The 26,108-nt window shown below is 47.5% G+C and overlaps 1 protein-coding gene across 3 annotated transcripts in view; it reads right to left on the reverse strand.

Annotated features, from left to right (window-relative positions):
• Positions 1-26,108, reverse strand: part of LOC139597437 (vascular endothelial growth factor receptor kdr-like) — a 128,843-nt gene that overhangs the window by 62,748 nt on the left and 39,987 nt on the right. For all 3 annotated transcript variants that reach the window (XM_071442790.1, XM_071442788.1, XM_071442789.1), the window contains exons 4-9: positions 15,904-16,031; positions 11,514-11,673; positions 10,136-10,272; positions 8,531-8,690; positions 7,654-7,771; positions 5,251-5,426 (exon numbers count right to left, since the gene is read on the reverse strand). In XM_071442790.1, coding sequence (XP_071298891.1) covers positions 5,251-5,426; positions 7,654-7,771; positions 8,531-8,690; positions 10,136-10,272; positions 11,514-11,673; positions 15,904-16,031 — 879 coding nt within the window. The remainder of the gene's footprint in view (positions 1-5,250; positions 5,427-7,653; positions 7,772-8,530; positions 8,691-10,135; positions 10,273-11,513; positions 11,674-15,903; positions 16,032-26,108) is intronic.

The following is a 26,108-nucleotide window of genomic DNA, read 5'->3' on the forward strand; positions in this document are numbered from 1 at the left end:
CTGCTGCAAAGATGTGACTTGAATGCTTCAGATCCTTCTGGCAAGCTCCAGCGGGCCCCCACCTTCCTCTTCCTAAAATTGCTTTGGCCACTTCCAGCAAAATGAAAATAGCTCATCTGACTTCTTCATCAGGGGCTCTCCTGGGAGCTGCAAGTGTGCAGGGTTTGGATGATATCAGGGAGAAAACTCTTCAGGACTTGTTTCTAAATGTGCAGGAAAGGGCTGCTGCAGCCTCCTTGTGCTTTTTCTTTCATAAATCCCCCAGATAAAATTGTTTCTCTCCTGCCTGTGCCTGATGGCTGAGGCTGGAAGCGTGACTGGAGCACTGTGTCCTGCATCCATACAGACACTGCTCCCAGAACCCAGGAGAAAAGCAAAGCCTTGCACTTGGAAACATCTTGGAACAGTGGCTGGATGGGTTTTATTTGGGGATTTCTAGTTTAGCTCAGTTGGCCCAGGAGGTGGAAAATTCAATTTTCTGTTTTGACTTCTCCTGAGTGGCTCATCCTCTGAGGAGCTGGGCAGGAGCTGGATGTGCTCCACAAAGGAAACCCAGCCCTGGCAGGACTCTGGGGAAGGGACAGCATTGCTGTGGCTCAGTCCTTCAGATGAACATCAGCTGGATTTAAAATCCAAACAAAATTCTTCCTCAGTGTTCAGCTCAGGGATGTTAGTGACCCTTCCACAACACAAGGGACTGTGGGATGTCCCCTGTGTCCTGCACTGGCTGTAGCTGAGATCCCCCACCCTAAAAGTAATTTTCCTCTGCCCTGGCATAGCCCAGATGCATTCACCTCATCCCCAAGGCTCTTCCCCTCTCCCTACTCTGGCTCTGGGGGAGGTGATGGGGTTTTGTTCTCCACCACACATTTCCTGGCTTTTGTGGAGATCACTGGGGACTCCTTTGATGTCCACTCATCCCCTACAAGCCAAGGAAGGTCAGGCACAAAATCGCTTTTGAATTTTAAACCAAAATATGAAGAGCTGGCCTGACTACAGAGTAGGGCAATGTGCATCATTCAGGGCTGTGCAGCTGCTCCTGCCTGGTAACAAATCGAGGTGTGACCAGTCCCCTGCACCCCCTTCCTTCCAGCCCTTCCCTGGAGAGGGGGAATTCACAGCAGCCTGAGTTTCTGCTGCCTGCTGCGGAGGTTATTTCCAGCCCTTAATCCTGCTTTTCTTACAGATAAAACACAAGCTTGGGGGATCAAGGACTCTAGGAGGGAATGCAACTTCAGTTGGCTGGAGCAGCTGGAACCCAAAGCAGTATTTGCTGGAAGAGCCTTGAGGGAGCACAGGAGAGAAACTTTGGGACACAGAAGAAAGGCAAAGTGGTGAAGGAGCTTATTCATCCCATTTCTGAATTAACTCGTGCTTCAGTACTCTCCTCACTCCCTAGGTGGTGGCCAGAGCCCGCTGGCTGCTCCAAAAGGGCTCAGCAGGAGCCCTGAAGGACACAAAGGGGTTGGACAAGGCTGAGGATGAAACACAGTCTGCTTGCCCAGAAATAGATTTGAGGGCGTTGTTTATGTTTTGTTCTGAGACTGTTTTGCACTCCAGCCTGGAATAACTCTTTTCTCCCACATTTCTCCTCCTTGGCTGGCTCAGATTTTCAGCCACCAGCTGTTTGCTAGGATTGTTCCTTCTCCTTGCTCCCTCCCTTCCAAATTCTTCAGGACATTATTTTCTTGAAGCTTTTCTCAGTAAGAATTTAATCAAACAAAAGAAAACCACAGCAACCCACCGCTTCTTGGACAGTGTTTGATGTGTAAATATGTAAAGAAGGAGTGTTTTGAAAATGCAATCAGCTACCTCCTGGGGACCTGAGTCCTGCAAGGAGCCAAGGTGACTCCACATGGAGATATGTGCTCCTGCAAGAATAAATTCCAGCTGCAGAGGGAGCAGGGGTGACCAGAGGCACAGCTAAGCCCTTCTTAGAGAGGCATTTTTGGAATAGCTGCACGATTCTCCTCCAGGCCAGGCAGTTCCTTGCTGGATCTTTTTCTCTCAGCTCCCACCCTGCAGCTCTGGAGTTATTTGCCCATTTTGCTCCCTCTCCACTTGATCCCTCTGCAGGTACTCCTCAGTTTGGTGACCAAATCAAGCTTTGGGGGAAATAGCTGCTAATGTTTGACTGATTCCCATGGAGTGAAACACCCTATGCCCACAGTGGGGCAGAACTCTGGGATTTCTCCCAGTTAAACACCCAGGAGGTGACTCCAAGGAAAGCTGCAGCAGAGCAGGTCAGGAGAGACACTGCCCACAGGGCTCAGGCAGGGCTCTTCTGATCCTGTTCTCATCCTGCTTAAAGGGTTCTCCTCTGCTGCCATTATTAGTGACTAAAACACACTGCCAAAATTCATACAGAGCAATCTGAAGGTCGAGCCCTGCTGCTGTTTATACTTTGTTTGTGCAAAACAATTCACAACAATTTTAACTTCAAACTTCCTCTGCACCCAGCCCAAAAATGCAGCTGATGGCTTTGTCACAGCACACTGAGTGCCAGCTGAGTACCTGGGACACATTAACGATGGATTGTTGTGGAGAGACTCTCAGAAGAGGGGGCTGTGTGATTACTGATCATTTCTGCACTGCAGTGTCCCCAGGCAGCAACAGAAACCATTCAAATGGCATTTCTCTGCTCATACCAAAGTCTGCTTACGAAATTTCCCTCTTCTCTTCAACAGGGTGGATCAGAACTCACTCCCTTCCTTAGCTTCACCTCTGAAGTGAAAGGCTGGCCCTGGATTTGGGGAGCAATGCTGTTATTCAAACAGAAATTGTTCTTCACTCTCAGGGTAGGTGGCTGTTACTCAGCAGGAGGTTTATCAGGTGCAGGCTCCACCTTTTAGACACCATGCAAAACTGATACTCCACCCACTGTGTCCACTTGAAGCCCAAGAGGATTTTTCCATCAGTTCCACTAATCCCTGTGTTCAAATCCCAGCTTCAGTAATTGCAGGCTGCCTCTGGTTCTGAGCAGAGACATTAATCACACCTCCAGCTCAGAGGTGGTTTCTTTCAGATAATCCCTGCAGAAAGGGGCTACAAAGTGTGTTTTGGTCTCCTTCTCTTGTTTCAGAGTCTGCTGAAACTCCAAGCAATTTAATCTATTCAGGTGTGATACCCAGGTATCAGTCATGATGGCTGGAGATAAAGTGCCAGGTTATTTGTGGACAGTTAAGGGAAAAATTCCAATCTGCTTTCAGTTTGGAGCTTCAGAGTGCACTTGAAAGGAAATCCCAGATCTGAAAAAGCAGCTCCTGAAAAAGCTGTCCCTGCCCTCTGATGGGAAGCACAAGAGAAAGGACAGTTTGAAGCAGCTTCAAGAGCCCATTTTGCCCTTTTTGGGCTCTACCCACATGAATCTCAGTGAAACCAGTCTCTCCTGGGCTGAGTGCTTCACACAGAGCACATCAGGGTGGTGCTGCAGGGATTCCCTGGTGCTGCAGGGATGGCAGAATTCCCTGCTGCTGGGTGCCAGTCCTGCTGCAGCCAAGCAAACCCTCCCTGTCTGCAGCCTCAGTGTTCACTCATGGCACCCCAGGCAGGTCTTTCCTTGTTCTGCTCTCATTCCCTGACTTCCTGTCACAAAAAAAAAGGGACACTTGCTCTGTGGTTTTCCTGTGCATCACCACAGGACAGTTGGGGACACCCCTGCAGCTGCTGGACTTTGAGAAATGGGGGGGTTGCAATTAAATAATTATTGCTGATGAAGCCCTTGCTGGGCTGACCCCTGGAAAGGCTGAGGATGAGCTGCACTGTGTGAGGGGTGGGATGCCCCAAGCTTGGACAAACCATGGACATGAAAAGCTTGTGCAGGAGTGGTTTGATCCTGAAATAGCCTCTTGCTGACAGAAAAAGGCTCTGTTTGTTTTTGGTTGCCTGTTTGGGGAACAGCAGCTCCTCGAGGAAACGCTCCCTTGTGCGTGCAAACACCAATATTTACCTTGACAAGATAGTTTATTATCATTCTTCATTTCTCTTCCTTTAAACGTTTCCGTTCTCTGAAGAGGCAAAACCATTGTGTGGAAAAACAATCTCAAGTGGACAAATGATGCAGCTCAACACGTTCCTCCTGCTCAGCTGAGCTGCAGGACCTGACCATGAGCATGTTTTTGGCTCCCTCCCCTCCTAAATCACACATTAATTTATGTCTTATTTCAGGTTTTTAAGCTATCATATCTCATTTAACATTTTTAATAGGTCAGATGTACCTAAGTGACAAGTTTTCTATTTTTCAGGTATTATTCCTTTCTGAAAGGTGAAATGAGAAAAACACAACTGCTGGAAGCAACAATACGTAAGTATATAAAAATTGGACAATTGAGAATAGTTTTAGGTGTAAAGAGGGTAAAGAGAGAAGAATTCACTCCAGAAAAGAGAGCAAACCTGTCTCAGTAACTACTCACTGCCCAAGTGGAAAATACAAAGGGAAAGCAGAGCTAACTTTTGTTGAACTCCTACTTGGCCTCATAATTCAATCTCTGTTGCCAAATTCAATGCATTAAAAGAGGCAGTGGATGTGCAAAGAGACAATGTGGCTCTGCCCTGCATTATCCACCCAGGGAGGCCAATAAATAGCATTCCAATATCTATTTTCCCTCTATGGCAAGTGAACCTGCTTCAGCACACACCACAGTTTTCTCCAAATTCCCCTGAAAAAGAACCTGTCCCTCCAATGCTGCCAGCAGAGAAGTGACAGAACAGAAAAGACAGATTTAGAAAATGGATCTGGAGCAGGATGATGGACAGACATAAAAGCCAGGGCAGCTCCTCCAGTTCCTTCCGTCAGCCCCACTGGGACCCTTCCTGTCCCAGCAGATGTTCTCCAGTGCTTTGCCCAAGCTGCTTTTAGATCTCAAGGGATAAAACTTCCAGCTCTTCTCTTGGGAAACTCTGCCCCCAGTTCTAAGACCTCTCTACTCAATATCCTCCCAAGCTCCTATAAAAATGTGATGTTTGTGGCCTTTTCAGGCATTTCCACCTCCCTGTGTGCAGCCACTGTCCCAGCACTCAGTGCTGTGGGAGGTGCAGTGTCCCAGGGGAAGGGACTTGCATGACCCAGGGTCACCCCAACTCCTCAGAGCAGCTGAAATGAGGGGTTCAGTGGTTCCTGAGGGGGGTGGTGATCTCTGGGCAGTGCTAAACCCTGGGAAGTGCCACCCATTCCTGCTGACTGGCACAGTAGGATCACACAAAATAGGATAAGTAACCCAGCAGAAGGAATTAGACACAACAAGTCCTTACCTGTCACCACCAGCTGCATGGTGAGGTTCTTGTAGAGGCCGTATTTGGGGTTGCTCAGGACCATGGTGTAGTTCCCAGCATGTTTTGGTCTCACATCTCGTATTCCCAGTCTGTATTTCAGTGGATCTGGCTCATAGCAGGTGTGGTTGTCCTTGATCAGTTTGCCATCCTTGTACCTGTTTGGGAAGTTCCATGAAGGCTTGTCATGTCCCTGTGAACCCTCAGAAACCCTGTCACCCACATTAGGGGGCTAAAGGGTCATCCCAGCAAGGGAAATTCAGGTCTAGAATCACTGCTTGGATTGGATATTTACTCCTGTTAGCCTTCCCCACCAGAACTGATTCTCATCTCCAATGCTGTGGGATGGATTCATTCCACACAGGAAAAAGGTGGTTTATTTTATTGAATGAACAGTGCCTCTCACATGCTCAACTATGATCTAAATGCCCCCAAATGAAGCTGGATGGGCAACACCAAGTGTAGGAAATCATGGAATAGCAAAATGTGTGTCACCAGTTTTAAAGGAAGAGATGATTTCAGCAGAATTGTCTCTCAGGATGTCTCTGTGAGCCTTTACTGCGTCTGAAAAAGTTAAACTCTGTGACCTGGAGAAGGTTGGTCCATAGGGAGGTCAGTGAGGAATTCCCAGCCTGGAATAAAGCAGCATCTGCAGGAGGGGCTCCTCTCCACTGCCCACCCCACACGTGGGTTCATGGTTAGGAAATAGGCCAGGCTTTGCCACACACAGAGCTTTGGGCCTGGTGGAAGGATGCTGGGGCATCTCCCACTGCCTGAGGATGCTGGAAACTTCCTTTGCAGCCATAAAAACAACCATCCTGAGAGGCCTCCAACATCAACAGCTGGGGCTCCAAGGGAAGGCAGCTCTGGTGGTCCCAGGCAGCCACCAAAGATCTCCACACTGAGCCCAGGAACAAAGGCTTGGCAGGGAGAAGGGGTCGGTCCCACTTCACCTCCCAAAACACCCCCATCCCTAAATAACAGCAGCAATTAAAAACACCTCCTGGCACTGGTTCCACTAAAATTAGAGAATTTCATGTTATTTCAGTGCTAATAAAATGCAGCAAGGCCAGCCCTGAGCATCCTTTTGCTGCCTGCCAGGCTCTCAGCTGGCTGAGGACAGGTGCTCCAGGGAAATGCCATCTTCTCTGCCAGGACAGGCACGCCTCTGCCAGCTGTCCCATGGGATTTCATGGGTTAAAGATGTAAAAGCCACTGGATGGGGTCGTTAAAGACAGAGCAGGAGAGAGGACAAGTGATGAAAGGGTAAAGAGAGACTTGAGTATCTCCTGGAGTTGCTGCTGGTTGCCCCTCCTGTTTAGCAGATCCATTGCACTCCTGGTGAAGCCTTTAGTTTGCTCAGGAGGATTCACTGCAAGGATCTGTTGGCACAGGTCTGGAGGACATTATTTAAAAGTTCTGGAGAGAAACAATTTCTTATGTTAAAAGTATGTCCTTTTGGTGTTATCCCCTGCCCCTTGCAGACTGACCACCACTGCTGGGGGTAAGCAGGAAACCCTTCCCCAAGAGCTTTCTCCTTGCATCTCCCAAATCATTCTGTGTCCAGGGAAAGTGAAGCACAATTTTTTTCCTCCAGGGACCTTTCTTTCATGGCTAGGAGAAGAACACAGGCTGGGTGTGGGAAATGGAAAGAAAGAAACTTTCAGAGACACTGAAGGGTTTGATCTGCAGCCTTGGGAGAAGCTTGGATTGATGTAAAAATCAAGTACACAGACATTAAGCAGAAAAACTATAAACTTAGGTTTCTATAGTTGTAAGTAAGAATATGCCTTAAGTAAGAAACTGTATTGGTAAGATGGTGAAGGGTTTGTAGTGTAGGGGCATAATTGTACAGAGTAAGCTGAGAGTCTAGATGTTACCACAGAAGCATATGTGTGCATGTGTGGTAGTAGCCCACTGGATAAAAGTATCTGCAGTGCAGCAGAAGTGAGTAAAGGTGGTAGGTTAGAAAAGCAAAATAAACTTTGTGACAACTGCCCATTGGATCAGAAAGTTCTATATTGTCTTGTAACGAAGAACTTGTGACTACTTGGAGCCATGGCTGGCTGTTTGCTCTTTTAAATCTCATGGCCTTTGAGACTGATGTTTATCTGAGCAATATATTGTTCTTAGCCCTACTGTGGTCCCATCCCTTCAATTAAAGCAGTGATAATAATTCCTGGGAATGAGGGGTGGCTGGCCCAGCCTCCCAGAGCTCAGGAGCCCAGAGCAGAGCCACAGCTCCTCAGCTGAGCTCAGCCCACAGCTCTGAGCACTCCCAGCTCCCATCCCTGACCTGTGTGGTGGGTGAGGAATGGTGGTGATCTGTTCCAGAAGGGATTCCTAAAGGAGCCCAGGCATTCCTGCTGTTGCTGGGGCACTCACCAGGTGACAGTGGGCCGAGGAAAGGCGTCCACCTTGGCAGCCAGCTTCAGGGACTTGTGTCCTGAGGTAATCTCGTAGTAAGGCCCTTTCTTGTGTGAGACCGTGATGTAGGGTTTTTCTGGGGAGAGAAATGAGCAGGGAGACTTGGAATGGCAGCTCTGCCACAGCACAGAGCTCCCACCTGGGATTGCTCTGTTCTCACGTGGGATTTTTTCCAATACAGACCTGCACAGAACCAAATGGATGTGCTGTTCCCTCAGCTCCCCTGTGCAGCCCAGCCTCAGCCAGGAAGGGCTGTTCCCACATGAAGGAATTCACATGGAAAGCAGAGGATATGCACTGCATTGCCCCTGGATTGCTGTGGGGAGTCCTGGGGCATCTCTTGTCCATGTGGAGCCCACAGGATGGATTTTCCAGAGCCTCAGCAAGCACACTTGGTGCCAGCTTTTTCAAACAGTTCAGCTCCCTCAGACATCACAGAATGCCAGAATGGTTTGGGTTGGGAGGGGCCTTAAAGCCCATCCAGTGCCACCCCTGCCATGGCAGGGACACCTGCCACTGTCCCAGGCTGCTCCAACCTGGCCTGGGACACTTCCAGGGATCCAGGGGCAACCACAGCTGCTCTGAGCACCCTGTGCCAGGGCCTGCCCACCCTCCCAGGGAGGGATTCCTTCCCAATATCCCATCTAAATGTATCTCTTGAATTTGTTTGAAGACATGGGAGCTGACTCTCATTGACTAATTAGAGGTTTTAGATGATTAATGGTTGACTTTCTCCCTAGTGCCATTTCAATCAACAGATTTTCCAGCCTGGCATCAACCTCTAAGCTGAGCACTGCTGGTTCCTGGTCCATCCTGGTTTGGCTGCAGCACTCACCATACACGGTGACAGTGACATTGGCCTCCAGCCTGGTGGCATTGAATGTCCTGCAGATGTATAGGCCCCCATCTTCCATGGTGACATTTTCAATTATCAGGCTGCTGCCAGCTTTGTACACCACATCACTCTGGTCCATTGTTCTCCTGGGGTGGGGGTGCTGGGAGTCACAAAAAACAGGGTCAGAAAGCAGAGTAAACTGGATTATTGTGTTCACCCTTTCCAAGGCTGCCAGTAAAGGAAAGCAGTGATTCGTATCAAAACCATCACATCTCCCCATCACTGAAATAAATAATATAAAAGGCAGATCAGCAGGAAGAGCTCTTGTGTGAAGTTTCATTATCAAGTCTAATAAGAGAGAGAAGCAGAGTGGAAATGTGGCACTTTGTACTGAATTCTGGGCAGGTAAACAAGGGGATGCATCCCAGTCCTTCTCCAGGACCGAATCCCAAGAATCTCAGGGTGAAACTGCTGCAGGGTCAGAGCTGTGCTCCGAGGGTTTGGTTTTGAGGGTTTTTAAATTTATGTTGGTCACAGTCAGTATTTTTTCTGTATTAAAAACCTCCTGCTTTCTAAAAGAAATCTATTATGACAGAAATAGAATATATTATGACAGCCAAGTGCCAATGCAAATTCCTGGGGAATTTTAGAAAGCATTATCGCTTTCGATAGGATTTTTGATCCCAGAGATTTGGCCAAGAAGTTTTACATTTATAATGTTAGAAATATAAGGAGAGTTCATAGGAAAACTAATCTTTTCCACCATATGGGGTTCAAGAAACCAAATTCATTCAGTAACACTGTAGTGCCTGGACCTCTATAAATTCTATGTTATATTTTCTGTAGTTTCCTCACTGAAACAAACTCGGACATTCTTTTTTAAGGAAACAAATCAAAATCAATCAGTTTTTAGGAATCACATTTTACACCTTCCCAAAAAGCTTAGATGCTTCTTTATAATGTGTATTTTGCTGAACTAAAAAGAAAAGAAATCCAATTATTTTAATTATCAGCACCAAACAGACCCAAGAATAGAATCTCAGAAAATGGAACTGATTTGGGAAATGATCTCCCTCTGTTTTGGTTTTTTTTTTTAGGAGAAGTGAGAGGGTTTGGTACCTCAAATGTTAAGTCTCTTACTTATTTCTACTTCAAATTTGGCACTTTTTGTATTGTATCCACAGAAAGCTCATGACTCAGAATTTACATTTCATTCTTTGGGGATGATTTCCACAGGTTCAGCTGTGTTTTCCTTTGCTTTTTCCTACTTCATAAATACCAAAATAGATGAGGAGATTGACAGCTTACAACCTGCATTTGAGACTTGTCACTGTGAGACAGCCAGGACAGAAGGAATGAAGGAGTTTTTCTTCCCAAAAAGAAGGAAACATGCCTGGCTTTTCTTGCCAGGGTTTATTTAGTGAGGTTTGCAGTTTAATCTGCAGGTTCAAGTAGGGCTCAGAAGTTTTAGATTCATCCAAACACAAAGTTCAATCAATGATAGGCTTATAAATGATTGGATAATTTCAGCATAAGTAATAATTAGGCTTTCTCAGCCCTGTGACTTTTGGGAGGAGGGGGAGTACAGGGATTCCATGCACTCACTGTGCCACGGGGACACGTCCAGATGAACTCAATGCGCCCGTTGATGAAGGTCTCTGCTTTGCACTCCAGCTTGAGAGTTTCTCCAACCAGCAGCTTTCTGGCACTTGCCTTCAGAGCCAGGTTCTGTATTCTGCCCTCTGCAATGGAAGAGGCAAAGCTGTGAGCAGCAGCACTCCCTGCATCACTTTGGGATCCACCACTGGATCCCTGCTCCCATGGACACAGTCAGGAATGGCTGCCCTTGCATGTGCCATGCTCCAACCCTCTCATCAGCCCCACAGAAAAGAGTTTCCAAAGGGGACAAAGGATTCAAAATGAGAGGATCCTCTTTTGCTGGACATGAGACGTGTTTCTCCTGCCCTCTCCTGCCCAAAAAGCTCCCTTTCCTTCCTGAATGGGATCCCCAAATCCTTGAATGGGATCCCCAAATCCCCCAGTGGGATCCCCAAGTCTTGCTCTTACACATTTGTCAGTGCCTTAAACACATCAGCTCTGAACTTCCATCAGTTTTTGGTGCAAATACCAAAACCACTCCTGGCCACTGACAGTAACACCCGACAGAAAGGGATTTCCTGGGTCCTTCCTAAGGTGCAGAGGGATGGTCTAAGAGATTTTGTAGGTTTGCATTCATGATTCTAATAAAAAATTACTCCAACAAGGAGTAAAAAGGAGAAAGAGAGAGATTTACAGGACTTTTATTTGGCTGCCACACAAATTTACAAGCCTGTTGTTCAAAGCTGAGCTGATTGTGTAGAAAGATGCCATGAGCTAATGGGAATGAAGTCCAAGTAAATAGAAGATATATGAGGAGATAAAGAACATACATGGAAAACAAAAGAAAAATAAATTCTAATTGGTTTCATATAAATGCACAGCACTCAAAAATTTAATGTTTAGTTGCTTCAAATTCAGATGTTAATTATGAGATGAAGCTCAGCTGTAAATCCAAGGGAAATGGTGTAGTAAATCACCCAGAGAAAATCTCTAAAAAGCAAAGATGTGAATTAGCAGTGTAGTGAGGTTTTTATACGATGATCACACGTGGTTAATGACCAGAAGCAAAAAGAAAGCTGCTGTTTGCTTTGTCCTGAGCCAGCAGTTGTTTTAATGTAAATACAGCTCAATCCAAGCAAACAAAGCCTTGGTGGGGTTTGAATAAAACACTCCTGTTTTGTACCACCTCAGCACTTGGTCATTTTTCAAAACCAGAGTGGCTCCAATCCAAGTTCTCTTGAATAGGGAGAAAAAAAGGAAGAAGGAGTTTACTTTTAGCATTCCAGCTTGGACTTGCCACAGATGTAGCCCAGGGAGATGTATCAGAGCTGAGGCTGAGCAAGGAGGGACAGCCAGGAGGTGCCAGTGGCACTGAGGCACTCACCCAGTCTCTGGGCCATGTAGTAGGAGTTGAAGACGCTGCCATTGACGTGGGCTGAGCACGTGAGGATCCCAGAGGGCACGAAGGAGTGGGAGGGGATGACAAAGCCTCTCCTGGGGTCCCACACCATCTTCTTGAAGTTGATCTCTGCAGAAGAAGGGTACTGCAAGGGAACAGACCAGCAGTAAGAATCCCATTGCCCTTGGATTGCTCTGTCCTAGGGGCAGGGCAGGGCTTTGACCTTCCCCAGGGCTTTGGGGTCCCTGTCCACACAGGTCTGCAGCAGCAGCAGCCTGAGCAAACAGGAAAGCCCTCCCTGAGGCAGGAGTGTCTCTGAAACTCAACACTTGGGCAGCCAGTTCAGGAGTCCCAGTGCTCCCAGATCTCATGTGTGGGACTCATTTCCCTCATCCCTTCTTTGGAAATCCTCATGCCCATCTTATAAGAATTTTGTGGGGTGATCTTTTCACAGGTGTTTCCTCCCAGTGCCACATGGAGCTATCACACATTGTACTTTAAAAACGTGTGAAGTTAGACTCTCCCAAAACCAGAACTGCTCACTAACTCACCTGACTGTGCTTATCTATGAGCTCTGGTCTGTGGGCACTCCCCAGATTGTCTCTGTCCCACAGAATGGGGGGAGACACTCTCAGAGCACCCCAAGGATTGCCATGGAAGCAGCCTGGGTGACTTAGGAGTGTAAATAACAGAAATAAAGGGAATAAAGCATTTTGGGTCTAAATTCATAAACACTTGTAATGTTGTGAGATTCTTGAAAAAACCTCTCAATTCTGTTTATGAGGAAGAAGTGAAAATAGAAAAGGCAAATGTGGAAAACAAACTGGAGCAAAAATTCATTTAATGGGAATGAACTCTCCTCTGTCTACCCTTGGACAACACCAGTGTTGAGCAGCTTGGCTTTTGTTGGGGGGAATATTCAGTTTATTGTTATTATTAACACACAGGGAAATCCTGTATTTGCTAGAGGGAATGTAATTTACTTTCCAAAAATGTTGAAAATCCTGGATTATAATGTACAAAAGAACTACTTGAAATTAAAAGAGGTCCCTGAAATGCTCAGAGAGTTTCAGGGGTTTGCAGGTGGGAATGGAAGCACAGGAAGCTCTGGCTTTCCCAGCAGGACACAGGGAGGCTCTTTAGGACTGAGGATGCTCTTTGGGAGAGTTGAGATCACTTCTGCCCCAAAAATGAAAAGTTTGGGCAAACCTCAGTGTGCCTGCAGTTACCTCATGATAATTATCTTTATTTGCTTCTCCCTCCTCCTCCTCATATCCTGGCTGCTCACAGGTGAGGCAAGGGGAGGTTTTCCTTTTCAGAGAGACCTTGCTTCAGCTTTGGGAGATAACCAAGGGACTGAAAGCAGAATTTCACCCCTGATGGAACAGTTTTGCTCCTATTCCTGTGGTGGGCAGCTCCTGTTTGTCTGCCAGCAGCCAGGACTCTGGTTTGGCAGGGCAGCTAAAATTGGATTCAGTTTAAACAATCCTCCTGTTCCACACAGCTTGCAGCTTGGGGCTCTGGACACACAAGTGACAAGGCTGGCCTTGGTTTGGGTCAATTGTTACAATTCCAGCATGGACCAAACCCAGAGGAATTCTGGCTGAGGAACTGGTGATGCTGCATGGGGAAGGGGGGACAGCCAGGCAGTCGCTGTCTTTTGGAGCAGCATTTGTTCTGACAGCAGTAGGAAACAAGGATCTCTTGTAAATGCTTTTGAAATTATCAAGCTGTGGCATCTCTGTTTAGAACCATGAGGAAAAATAGGAAAAATTACAGAAAGAGATCTGACACCTGAGGCATAATCCTGCTTTAGCACTCGTGAAGGTCAAAGCTGGAAGTGGCAAATGCACACTGAACCAGATCAGTGACTAAACAGATCTGACATGACTGAAAAAGCTCTTTTTGCCCCGAATTAAAATCACATTAAGCAAAATTAAAAGCCTGAGCTGTGTGTCTTAAACATGAGTTTGTTAATAACAAAGGTGATATATTGAGATAGCTAGGATCTGCTTAGTATAAGCAAAAGGTACCCTTCTCTGAGCATGTTTAAAGAGAGTACAATGATTTAAAAGTATAATGGTAACATAAGGAACTTAATTTACAGTGGCAAAGAGTCCATTTTCCACAAGAATAATAAAACGTGATAAAGCTGAACTTCAGGGTTTGGCAGCTCTGCTCCCCAGTGCCTGGGGGAAGGGGGAAGGAAAAATAACCTTACTCAGGAGGCCCTTTTCAACACCACACACAGATTAAACATCTTCATAAAATATTCACAAATACCTATTTAAACAATCAAACAAAAAAGCGTCAATGCTGCTCGAAGGAAATCACAGCGGCTTTCCTCCCTTTGAAGTGTTGTCCTCCCTGCCCAGTTGTCTCCTGGAGATTAAATTTGGAAGGAGAGGATGTTCTAAATTTGTCTGATGGCCTGGCTCACCTCTCCTCCCCCATGCTCACCTCCTCCCCTGTCCTGCTCTGCTTCCTCCCAGCGCTGTGGTGCTGCCTTAGGACTTCAGCTTTTGTATTCTTCAAACCCTGCATCAGTGTCTAACTCTAAACTCCAACCAGAGTGTCAGTAACTGTCTTCACATTTTGGTCAGACAAAACAGTTCCTCTAGGCCTGAGATTCAGACACTCTACTGCCTCAGGCCCTGAAAAGTATCAAGAAAAGTGAATTGGGAGGGGAGCAAACTGGGGGAATATGACCTCACTGCCTGAAGCTGGAATTGGAGGATTAACCCCTGAAATGTAAATGGACCAAACTTGAAATTGTCTGAAAAACTCGTGACCATCGTCCATCCTTGGTGTGTCCTCGGAGGCTTCTGACTGCCCAAGGTGAACCTATTGAAGGCTTTTAATAAATTCCCACTTTATTCTCTTAATCCTGTCTACCTCTGTTCTAGGCAGCCACTGAAGGCATCAGTGGGATTCCCAGCCAGGGCCAAGCCAGCAGTGCCATCCACAGCTGGATCCCAGAGCTTCCCGAGGTGCCACATCCCAGCAGCTCCCAGCTCCTTTGGGAGCTGTGCCCAACCTCTGCCTCCCTGCCCTGAGCCCCAGCTGCTCAGCCTTGGAGGGGGAAATCTTCTGGGGACAGCTTTTTGTGGGAGAGATTTTGGTGGAGGTTTCATTCCAGCAGCCAGGCTGCAGTTTGTGTTTGGAGAAATGACTGGGAATTCAGCTGGGAAGCAGGAACAGCAGGGCTGCTCATCAATAATAAACGTGGAAATGGGAATTCCAAGGCCACCCTGATGCTGCCAGGGTCTGCAGCACTGCTCCAGCCATGAGTTTGGTGAAGCAGGCTCAAATCAGAGAGGGATGTTTCATTTTTGTAGTCATGGAGGGAGGGTGGCAACACTTGTCCAGCCTAAAATGATAACTGGAGAGGAGCCTCTTTCCCTACTTTAATCCCTGCTGATGAAATTAAAAATAGAGATCTCCAAGCAATAAGGCTCCTGCTGTCCCTCTGCACCTCTACTGGGAATGTGCCATGGGTCCCAGCAGGTCCCAGTCCCCCATGTGCTGCCTCCCAGGAGAAGGGGACATCTGAGGCATGGAACTGCCACGAGGAGCAGAGGTGCTTAGACCCCTCTCTGCCATATCCAGAACAGCCTCATCCCTCACAGTCCCTCCAGAACAGGCTGGAAAAGGGGCACAGGATGAGCTCCTGTTCCCTTCAGGATTTCCTGAGCTGTCAGACTGGCAGGGGAAGGGAAGGGCACAGAGTTCCTGATGTAAAATGCAGGATTGGAGCCAGGAGACTTCTGTCCTGTTCCTCACTCCATGACAGGCTACTCTGGAGTGAAGTTCTGAAGCCCTTTAAATGAGTGACTCCATCGACTGATCAGGGCCCAGACCTTAAATTTCCATTTTTATTATCCCAAACAGCCTTGGCCTGCACAGACTGTGCTGTAACCTTGACATTCAGGTGGAACTGCTGCCAAAAGAATGGATGCTGGAGCCATCTATTCCCAAGGCTGAAACTGGGTTTGAATTGATGAAATGAAGCAAAAATGGGCAATTGTTCTAAGGAGGTTCAAGGTATAAAGAGAGAACCTTTCAGAGAGAGCCAGGTGTTATGCAAAGAATTCTGAAGGAAAATAGTGCTTTGTCATCTACCTCTGCCAATTTATGGAGGAACACCAAGCCACAATGTAAAAAAAATGTGCTAAACTCAGCCTAATCCCAAAAAAATTCTTTTACCCAGTCCAACAGTAACACACTGCAAGAACAGGTGCATGTTTGTGGATTTTCAGGGTCTTTGCTATTATTTATGTAATTTACCCAGCTTTATACACCTAATTTTTTTGGTTTTCCCCATTTTATTGGCAGCCCAGAGCTTGAACTGAGCTTCCCTGAAGCCACCTCTTACCTGGATGAGCTTGGGTCTGATGTCTGGCGAGGTGACCCGGCAGGGGATCACCACTGTTTTCTTATCATCCGTGATGTAGATGATGTCAGGGTGTTCTGGGTGCATCTCCACAAATGGATTCCTGTAGTCTGCAGGGAACAGAACATGGATTTGGAAAACTGCTCAGTCACTGGAAGGGCACAGCAATGTGAGCACTGAGCTGCCCAGAAAGGCTCCCCTGGGGTGAGGACATGCAGTGACATCCTGCCACTGTCACACAGGGGCTAGAGCCAATGACCAATTCCTTGCATTTAGCTCCATGTTCATCCAGAAATTGCCCAGAATGGCACATTTCTGTGCAGACACATGAAAACTGCATGGATTACCAGCTCAGGAGGCCAAGATACTTCTGGGCTTTGGGAGCCCTCCTGTCCTTCACCTGGGGATATCAACATGCATTTCTTGACTGATGACAACCTTTGCTTAAGGAATGTCATGGAAATGCCCAAGGGTTGTCAGCTGGAATTAACCCTCAGAGCATCAGCTCGGTGCAGAGCTGGAGCTCCACAACCCACCCCAGTTTCACTCCCACCACACCAAGGCAGGGATGGACACAGAGAGTGGCCATGCTTCTTCTTGTAGGGTTTGGAGCTTCATTTTAGCCCTGAGAACTGGGAATTTTGTCCTTGGCAGACAAAAGGAACCATGAGCTTCATCAGGAGGAGAGCAAGTGTTGGTTGGAGCTGTGTGTGTGACAGGCCATGTGTGAGCTGGTGATGGTGTTTCACAAAAGGCACTTGGGGCACTGTGTAAGAGATGTGGGAGTCGTGTGTGGACCTGGGACAAGGGGCTGAGCATGAGCACTGGGCCCAAGGCAGATAAAGACCCAAAATCTGGCTGATTTCTCTAATTTTTAGTGCTGGATTTTTATGCCAGCTTTTCTTCCCCACCATTGGTTTATTCTGGCTGTGCTTTGGTGTAAGGGCATTGCAGGAAACGTTATGTGAGAGAGATTAATTAGAATTAAAACATTAGATCTCTAATCTCCCACATTTAGGAAGTTTCAGATACACATCTGAACTTTCTGGTCAGGCAGGCCCTGGTTCTAATCAAGCCTTGAGCTGAGAAACCTGATCTTTGAACCATAACTTTGTAGTTTGGTCCAAGCCCCAAAATAAATAGGAAATATTTATACTCATTCCAGTGTCTCATGCACTTTCCCAAAAATGCAAAATTCTCCTGTTGAGTCACATTATGAAAATGTGTTTAGTGTTTATCCCTGCAGCTTAATCCCTCTGCAGTCTTGCTCTCCAGTTGAGCCACACTGGGAGGTATCAAAAGTGACAATATTTTTATTCTACTTAAAAGAAGACACTGGTTAATTAAAAGGAGACCATTGGGCTATTTGTGATAGGAAAAAGCAGAGAAAGTAGATTTTTGTCGACTGGCAACAAAGCGCAAACAGGTGTCAGGGGAACTGTAATCACAATTATTTCTTGTCCTGTGGAGAAAAGGAAGGTCAAGGAATGTGCCACGTGACAGGGGATGGATGAGGGTATACAATGGATGGAAAAGGGTATAGGATAAAGATACAGGCCAAGAGGAAATTTGCTGGGGAAAAAATTAGCTTCCTGATACCAAACTATCCACAATTCAGGATCAAATTTTGACTGAAAAGATGGAAGCACTGAATTTAAAATTATTTCTGCCAGTATTTTTAGAAAGAATTTCAGAATAGCAGTGTTTGTTTAAGAAGTAACATAAATCAAAAGAAGGCAGCTAAGCAAATATGAAATAATCCTAAAAGGCAGGAAAATATTGAACTGTGAAATGATTGATGCATCTTAGTCAAAACAGAATAAAATGTCTCAAAAATATTTCCTGTTCAGGAAAAAAAATATAATTATTTAACCCATTCCCCACCATCTTTCCAAAACTCCAAGACTCATCTCTACCAAATTTTCTGATTCCCAAGGGACCTAAAATTAATGTACGTTTTTCCAGCTGACAACGGGACAGGTATGGTGTTACTGATCCCCCTGATGGGAAGGGAAGCCGGGATTTACAGGGCATGTGACAGAAGCTGCATTTCAGTCCTGACTGATTTTTAATAGCAGCCTGCTCCTGAATTGCCACATGTCCAACCAGGGGCTGCAGATAAACTATCCCAGATAAGCTACAATCTGAATTGGAAGCCAAACTAGATAAATCTGGCTTTCTACCATCACCCTTTCAAATCTTGATGGTATCTTAAAATCACCGTGCACTTAGCAGCAGCAAGAGGCAGTTTCTGGGTGATAAAGATTGGGAAAAGGAAAGGATGGCTTCAGCTGTGGTGATTGTTAATCACTCAGGGTTGTAGGGTCTCCTGGGCATCAATCTCACTGTGTTTAAAAAAATAAAAAGAGGAAAAGGTTTTTTATTTTATGGGTTCTCCTCTTTGCTAAGCCAGTGGAGTGTCCTAGAGCAGATGGCTGTGATTTGTATTATCTCAATGATTTGTGCTATCTCAGTGACTTGTGTTATCTCACTGCTTTATCCAGTTTATACCCAAGCCTGGAGAGTTGTCTGCCTATGAAAGGGCTTTTCCTTCTCTGTTTCCATTGGCAATATCAGAGCTGCTGAACAGGTGGGGATACCTGTGGATGGATACCTGTGGGAGCCACTGGGATTGGCCCAGTTGGTCAGAGCAGGGTGCTAATAAAGCCAAGATTGTGATTTTGAGCCCTGTTTGGCCATTCACTTAAGAGGACTCCATGATCCTTGGGGTCCCTTCCAACCTGGAATATTCTGTGATTTCAGCTCCTGGAGTGGGGGTTCTGCTGTGGCAGCAGCTTGTGGAGCTGCCCTGCTACAGCTTTGATATGAGAGCCCATGCAGGAGGTGAGGGCTGCACTTTGGCCATCAGGGGACAGTGACAGGGCCAGGCAGCCGCAGGGGAAGGTCAAGCACCTGGGGCTGTCCCTGAGGCCAGGAAGGCTTTTTGTTTCCCTCCCTAACTGTGGAACTCTGTGCAGAAGGAAGAAAACAATGTCACAGAATCCCAGAATGGTTTGGGTTGGAACCTTAAAGCCCATCCAGTTCCATCCCTGCCATGGGCAGAGACATCTCCAACCATCCCAGCTTGCGCCATCCAGCTCCATCCAGCCTGGCCTTGGACACTTCCAGGAATGGGACAGCCTCAGGTATCTCAGTCATCGAGCACTAAAGAGCCCCAGGACATGAAGAAGAGCTCAAACCTCGTGTGTCCTGCTCCAGCTGCTCCAAACCCCCTCCTAAGCAGGAGCAAGGCAATCCTATTGGAAAGGAGAGGCTTTCCAGCACTTTCCAGGCAGCTGGGCTGCTCACTTAGCAGATAAGCAAATATGAAGTGGCTCGGCTTTGGGGCTTAACAGAATGGCAAAAGATAAATTCTGAGCTAATCAACTGCCAGCTGATACCTTTGTTATGGTTTGTGCAGACAAAAAACCAGATCCTTCTTGAAACCCCTCAGTAGTTCAGACTGACGGTGGCGTGGAAAAATGATCTGCTGGAACATCAGGAGTGTCACTGCCAGCTTTCCAACCACACTCACCACCTCCAGTCCACCAGCAATCAGTTAACTCCTTGTTAAAAAGTCTCTCAGAGACAGAACTTCTTGAAACAAAAGGGACAGGGTCACTTTTCTTTTAAAATGATAACCTCGGCCTGGAGGAAGATCTCCAGTTCCAGGTGGTGTAAATCAATTGCACTCAAGTGTTGCAATCTGGAGAGCTGTGGCATGGGAAATGCAGGTGTTGTCCTCGCCACAGTCACCGGCACTGAACTCTGAGGGGAAATTCCTCAGCAAAGAAACCCTTTGTGAAAACAGAGCATTTCCCTGTAGCTTGGCACATCTGTTCCTCCCGAGCTGGGAAGGTGAAATGCCCTATGAATTTCACCCAGAAAGAAACACCCAGCAATTCCCAAGGGAAAATTTAAAAGAATGATTTACCGCGGGCTGCAAAGCTCGTTACACGTGAAGACAGACAAGAGCTGAAGCACGGTGGGGACTTATCAGCTGCAGCCGCAGCTCGGAGCCGAGGGAAAGGCCCTTCCATGGCTCTCAGACTGGATGTCTGGCTGCCCAGGTCAGTGGAAGTTTGCAGGAAGCCCAGGCACGCCAGGGTGTTGCTGTTTCCCCAGCAGGGCTCGGCACGGAACACAAACACACAGCCAAGGAAGCCGTGGCAGCGGGATGGGGCGGGAAGGGCCTGTCCCACCAGCGGGATGGGGCGGGAAGGGCCTGCCCGGCCCCGGGGACAGACAGACAGACAGACAGACGGCGAGCTGTCGAGGAGCGCACAAAAGCAGCTCTAAGGTCAAATGTTTTCCTTCAGGCACTGAAGCCCTTCATGTTGAGATGCTCGTAGTGACCAGGAGGAGATGAATTGCTGCTGGAGATGAGATCTGGGAGGTTTTCCAGCTCAGCTGGGCAGCCTCAGCAATCCCCTCACACCTCCTCAGCCCGGAGCCGAGGGGTTTAAACCCCTCAGCGCTGCACTCGGCTGGTTGTACATTCAATCTCTCCTACAGCTTTTTATTTCCGTGTCTGTGCCTCCGAAACCTCCTCCTGACACACACACACAGAATTTTATTCAGGATCTGGGTTTTTTTTTTCATTTCTGCACCGTGACAGCGATTTGTCTGGTGGTATTTGTCTCACAGCCCGAGCCCCAGAGCTGACATCGCCTCTCCCTTCAGGTGCTGCCAGCCCTGCGAGGATGATGAGCACGAAATGGCCTCTGAGGACAGCCATTCACTGCTGCTCATGTCCGTGAAATTCCTCAACATTCTCATTTTGCCTCTCGCTTTGTTCCAGATAAAGATAATTCCCTCGCCCTCCATTTATTTTCTTCACTCAGCCATACCTAAGCTGGGGAGCCTGGGCAGAGTTTCACAGGTTCTTTAAGTTCATGGTTTGACATAATCCCCATGAAGTTTGTCTTCATCAAGGTCAAAAAGCATCGAGAGGAGGTTTATAACCTGTTCTTTACAGTAATAGCAGCATTAGCAGTGCGGTGACACTTTGGGCAGAGCATTTTGGAAAGCTTCACAAGGAAACAGCCTGGCCTGCTGAATTCCCCCCAGTGACCCATCAAAGCTGCCTCTAGGTACAGGAGTAACTCCTGTAAAGGCACTTGTTTTGAAACTGGATCTTTGAAAATAAAAGACCTTTCAGTTTGGCAGGCCAATGAAAAGAATTGGTGGTGGAATGTTTAGATTAAACAGAAAGCAGAATATTTTCTCTTTAGGCAAAACAAAAGTGACTGCAAAACCCCCAGAAGCCATTCTGAGTCAACATGAAGCATTCTGTTTTGGTCAAATGAAATGCATTCTTCCCCTGGAGATTACTGTTATAAACACAGGAATATTTGTAGAGAAAAAAATATTACTCTAAAAAGTGTTACCTTCAAAAATTCTAGAAGCAAAATGCTTCTTGCTGCCAAGCAAATACAGGCAAAATGGAAAGATTTATTTTAAAAAATCCCAACAAAACATCACAGAAAAAGAACCCTCCATGCTTTGTCTGGAATTATGTTTCAAACCGCAGAAGAATTCATAAATTCTGACCCCCACCAGATTTTAGGCAGGTTGGACTTTGTGGAAAATACTCCCCAGCTTTACCTGAAGCCCCATTAAGAACAGGTCTCCCACCTTGGGGAAGGCTCAGCAATTAGCAGCTACTGAGTAGATAAAAACCAGGAAGGAAGCAGTGGAGGAAGTGTGTGTGACTCTGGCCTTTGGGCTTTCATTTAGAAATTTTTGATCCATGGGGAGGGATCCTCTCTCCCTGCTGGGCTGTCAGGAGCTGTCACTGCCAGTGCCAGGAACTGGCGCTGCTCACTCATCGCATCCTCCAAGTCTCCTCTGCTTTAAAGTGAGACCCTTCAGGATATGATTTGAAGACATTGAATGCCTTGATTCAGAGCTAAAAGCATCTTGCTTTTCCCTTGGATGCAGCCCTCAGTCCTGGAGGGTCCTGTTCAGGGCACAGCCTGTGCTCCGTGTGCTCTGACACTGAGCTGGGATCTGCAGCCAACCCTCCCAGCACTGCTGTGGGCAGGGACAGCCACTTTATCTGCAGGGCACACAGCTCAGCAGCTGCCTATCTCAGCTGGCCCAGGTCTGGCAGCAAGTCTGCAGCCTCAAAGAAAGAAGAAATGCAGCTCCAGCCCTGTTCCCACTGGTAAAATCTTGGGAAAAGTGAGCCAAAGCCCAAAGCTGTCACCCCGGCCCTGCAGTTCTGTTTCTCACTTTCTGATTATCTCTGTGAACTGTCAAGAGGATTAAGGAGGCAGGAATCAGCTTCAAAGAACATCAGAAGCAAAATATGATCTCATCTGAGGGGCACTTCATGCACTTCCAGCCTCTTTAGATATCTCATGGTGGGAAAGGGATGAGGCCAATGGGGCTGCTCATCCCTGGGCTGTGGCTGATGTGAGCTCCACCCTGGTGCAGCACTTGGACCACCTCTCCTCACTCTCTTGGACCATACCCTTCACTCCTGCCCTTCCCTGGAGCTGACCAGCATGGAGATGCTCCAGCAGGACACGTGCTTGGATGCATCCCCCTTTTCCCTCTAGAAGGGCCTCAGCAGGACTCATGCTCCCATAAAAATGTCTGTCTTGCTTCAAATTTGATTTCCAGTCCTTGTGCTCTGGACTCCTGGTAGGGCTGCACTGTGGCTGGTGCCTTCATGGTTCCCATATGAGTTTTAAAAGGAACCAGAACTCAAATTTTCTTTGGGGACATCTGGATTTCCTGTGCTCTCATGAACACCAGTGCTGAGAACCAAAGAGGTGGAGGCAAATCACTCCCTCAGTCCTGTGTTCCTCTCTCACAGTACCACTGAGGTGGTGAAACACCAGCAGCTGATGGCTCTGGGTGGGGACACGCTGTTCAAATGTTCACTGATTGATTGTCCACTGTTAAAATGTTGTGTGTTCAAAGTGAGCCCCCCTGGAATGAGCAGGAATTGGGGAATCCATCCTATTCTGCTCAGCCCTTGGTGGCAGCCAGCACTGGGCTCACACACATTTTGTGCCTGTTGCACTCAGAGGAGGTGGGACTGGTGTTTCTGAAGCAGTTACTTGAGAAGCAGCTCTATCATGGCCATAATTATTTCAAGAAATAGAACAACAGCCCTGCTTTGCATAAAAAATGAAGGATGTTGCTGGCCCCATGCATTGAGGAGGTGCCTCTCTCTCACAGCCCTGCAGCTGTGGCACAGCAAATGCCATTGGGGTTGGGCAGGAATCCCTGCCTGGAAACCTGGAGGAACTTTTCCAGACACTCTTTGGCAAGATGTGCCCAGCTCCAGTGACCTCAGCACTAAATTCACACAAGGTGGAGGCAGCAGGACTGGGTGGGCTCGTTCCTTGCTCTGATCACTGACTCAGGGGTACAAAATGTGCAGCAGATCCTTGACTGTGACACAGAGGCTGCTGGGGGAACATGGAGCTGAGGCAGGATTGGAGCCAGGAGCTCTTCCAGCTGACCCCCCCAGGACTCTGACTTTGCTGACACTGACAGTATTTCAAATAGCTGAGAGCTGCAAGTCCTGACTCCTGTCTAGACTGGAGCCTGGGGTAGCCCTTTGGGAAGGTGGAATGAATTTTTGCTTGATTTGCCCTTTTCTTCCTCCTTCTCTAAGCCATGTTACATTTTCTATGTGCTGGGAATATCTGTGTGTATATGTGAGACAGGAGAGGCAATGGGGTATTGGAAAATGTGGGATGTGGGACCTGGCATGATGGAAAAGATATGGAATAAGGGGTGGATGCTGACCTGGTATTGTCTGGGATAGAGATATTTTTTTTCCTAGCTGGAACAGTGCTGTGTTTTTAATTCTATATAAGAATAAAGAGGATAACATACTGAGGGGACCATTGACAAGAGGACTGTCTGTATTTTCACACACCTGCCCTGTACCTTGGCACAGGGATCCCAAAGGCTGCAATAAATGGGGATATTCCTCACAGGGAGGTGTCCCTTGCTCAGGAGGGGTAACTGCAGAAGGCAGATGGAAGCAGATGCTGTGTCTGGGTGGCTGTGGCAGCATTTCCCATGGAGCTGCCACTGCAGTGTGGGACCAGACCCTGCCTTTCCCTGCAGAGATTATCCCTCAGAGCTGACATGGAATTAACTCAGTTGAGAACTCCCAACTATTTCTGTTCCAGCCCTGGGCTACTCTGTATTTCCAACAGGGAGAAGGGCAACTGGAGAAGGGATTGTCTTCCTTTTTAATGATGATCCTTGGGACTTGCAGCTGCAGCAGGAGGCAGAAAAGGCCTCAGGAACAATTAATTCAGGATGAAGCTCCCGAGCTGTGCCTCCCTCAGTGCCCAAACGTAGCTGAGGAGTGGCAGCTGCCCCTCCTGACCCCAGGGATGAGCAGGGTCACAGCTCCACCACCCCACAGGGAGAGCTGTGAGTGCCAGGTCCTGCCAGAGCTCCCAAAGCCCTCCAGGGAGGCTGGGAAAACAGGAGCAGCACAGGAAATAATCACCAATAACAGGGCTTCCGATACAATCATGTTCTCATTTCGGGGTCAAGCAGCCGGCCAGGAATGAAGGGAAAAATACCATTGCCCTTCCTTTTTTGGCAATAGTGGCTTGTAACCTCAGAGGAATCTCCAGCCTTCAGGGGCTGGCTCTCCACATTTTCTGCCTGCACCTGGCTCAGCCTCACAAACACCCTGCTGAGCACTTGCTCTCTCCACAAAACATCCACAGAAATGAGCTTTGGGCCTCACCCCCTGTCTGGCACTGCCAGGGATCTGTGAGTTCCCTCACTTGGAGACAGCTGATGGGTTTCTCAGTGCTGCCCAGACACTGCCACAGCAATTTCCTTCAAAAGGCATGTTTAGATATTGAAGAAAGCCATAGGTGTGCTCTGAACTGCTTGGTTAAGTCCAGAGCAGTTTCCTGGTCCCCAGGACAGTCTGCTGGCTTCCAACAAATATCCACAGGAACTGAATGGCAGGAAGAGCATGCCCTGAGGACAGATCCATGCTGAGGTATAAATAGCTGAATTTCACAGGGCCAAGCAGCTTCCTCAGCCTGGCAGGGCAGATCCCAGCAGGAACCTGCAGCTCCTGGGGCAGAGCCCTGCTTTGGGGTGCACAGGACAAGCCAGAGGATTTTCCACCCACTTTTCCTTCCATGGCTTTTCAAGCATAGGAGTCTGAGTAAGAGCTTTTAGAGCAGGGAGGACGTGGGACACAATTAAATGCACCTGAGAGGGTGATTTTGTGCTGTTTGTCAGGAGAACCTTGGCAAGCTGGAGGACATCCTGCCTTTTTTTTAGATCAGCTCTGTTCCAAGAGCATCCCTGGCGAGGCATTTCATAACTTGGGATATTTTCTTCAGGAAAGTGCTCAGGCAGTCCCAAAAGGTCCACAATATTTCCTGCACGTGCTCCTGCCACAGAGTAATGAGGGGCTGGGTAGGCAGCCAGGGCACTGAATCTGGACAGAGAATTGAGTTTCCTGGAGCGTGGGACAGGCTGGGTTAACAATGTTGGACCTGGGGCATCTGAGCTGGGTGTAATGGGAAAAGGAAACGGCTCAGCACAAGAACCAGGGTGGATAAAGCAACCAGAGCACCAAGAAAAAAACAGAGAAAGGAAATAGAAAGGGAGAAAAAAAATTACTTCAGGAACTAAGAAATAACGCCAAAAAACCACTTTCCAATTAGAGGAAAACTTGCTGGGAAAGCAGGATAAGGGTAAAATGGGACTCTTTTCAACAGGCAGGAAAGTGTCACCCACATGAATCGAGCAGGTGTGTTCACCTGGAGGTGCAAAAGCTGAATTTAGCTGTGTGGGCATATCAGAGTCCCCTGGGAGATGGAAATCACTTCTTGTGTTGCTTCACCACCATTGGCAACACCCCGAGACCCTGAGTCAGAGCTGACAGCAAAGATTTTTGTTTTCTGGAGCTATAGGTTTGCAGCTCTCTTCAACTACCATTAGACAAACTCACTGCCTCTGCAGCATTTGTGTAAGAGAATTCAAAGAACCACAAATTAGGTTTTACCAGGAAAATGAAATTAATTCATTCACATGATTATTTGTGGGGAAGCAAAGGCTGAGCCCATCCAGCACCAGAGGAGTTCGTGTCACCTCCTATTCAAGGCACTAAAAGTCAGCTCCTTCATCTGAGGAGTCACAATCTCAGCTTGGAAGATCCAAGATGATTCAAT

This window comes from Agelaius tricolor, unplaced genomic scaffold, assembly GCF_023055355.1.
Source record: "Agelaius tricolor isolate 1412-34295 unplaced genomic scaffold, bAgeTri1.0.p SCAF_17, whole genome shotgun sequence".
Classification (NCBI taxonomy): Eukaryota; Metazoa; Chordata; class Aves; order Passeriformes; family Icteridae; genus Agelaius; species Agelaius tricolor.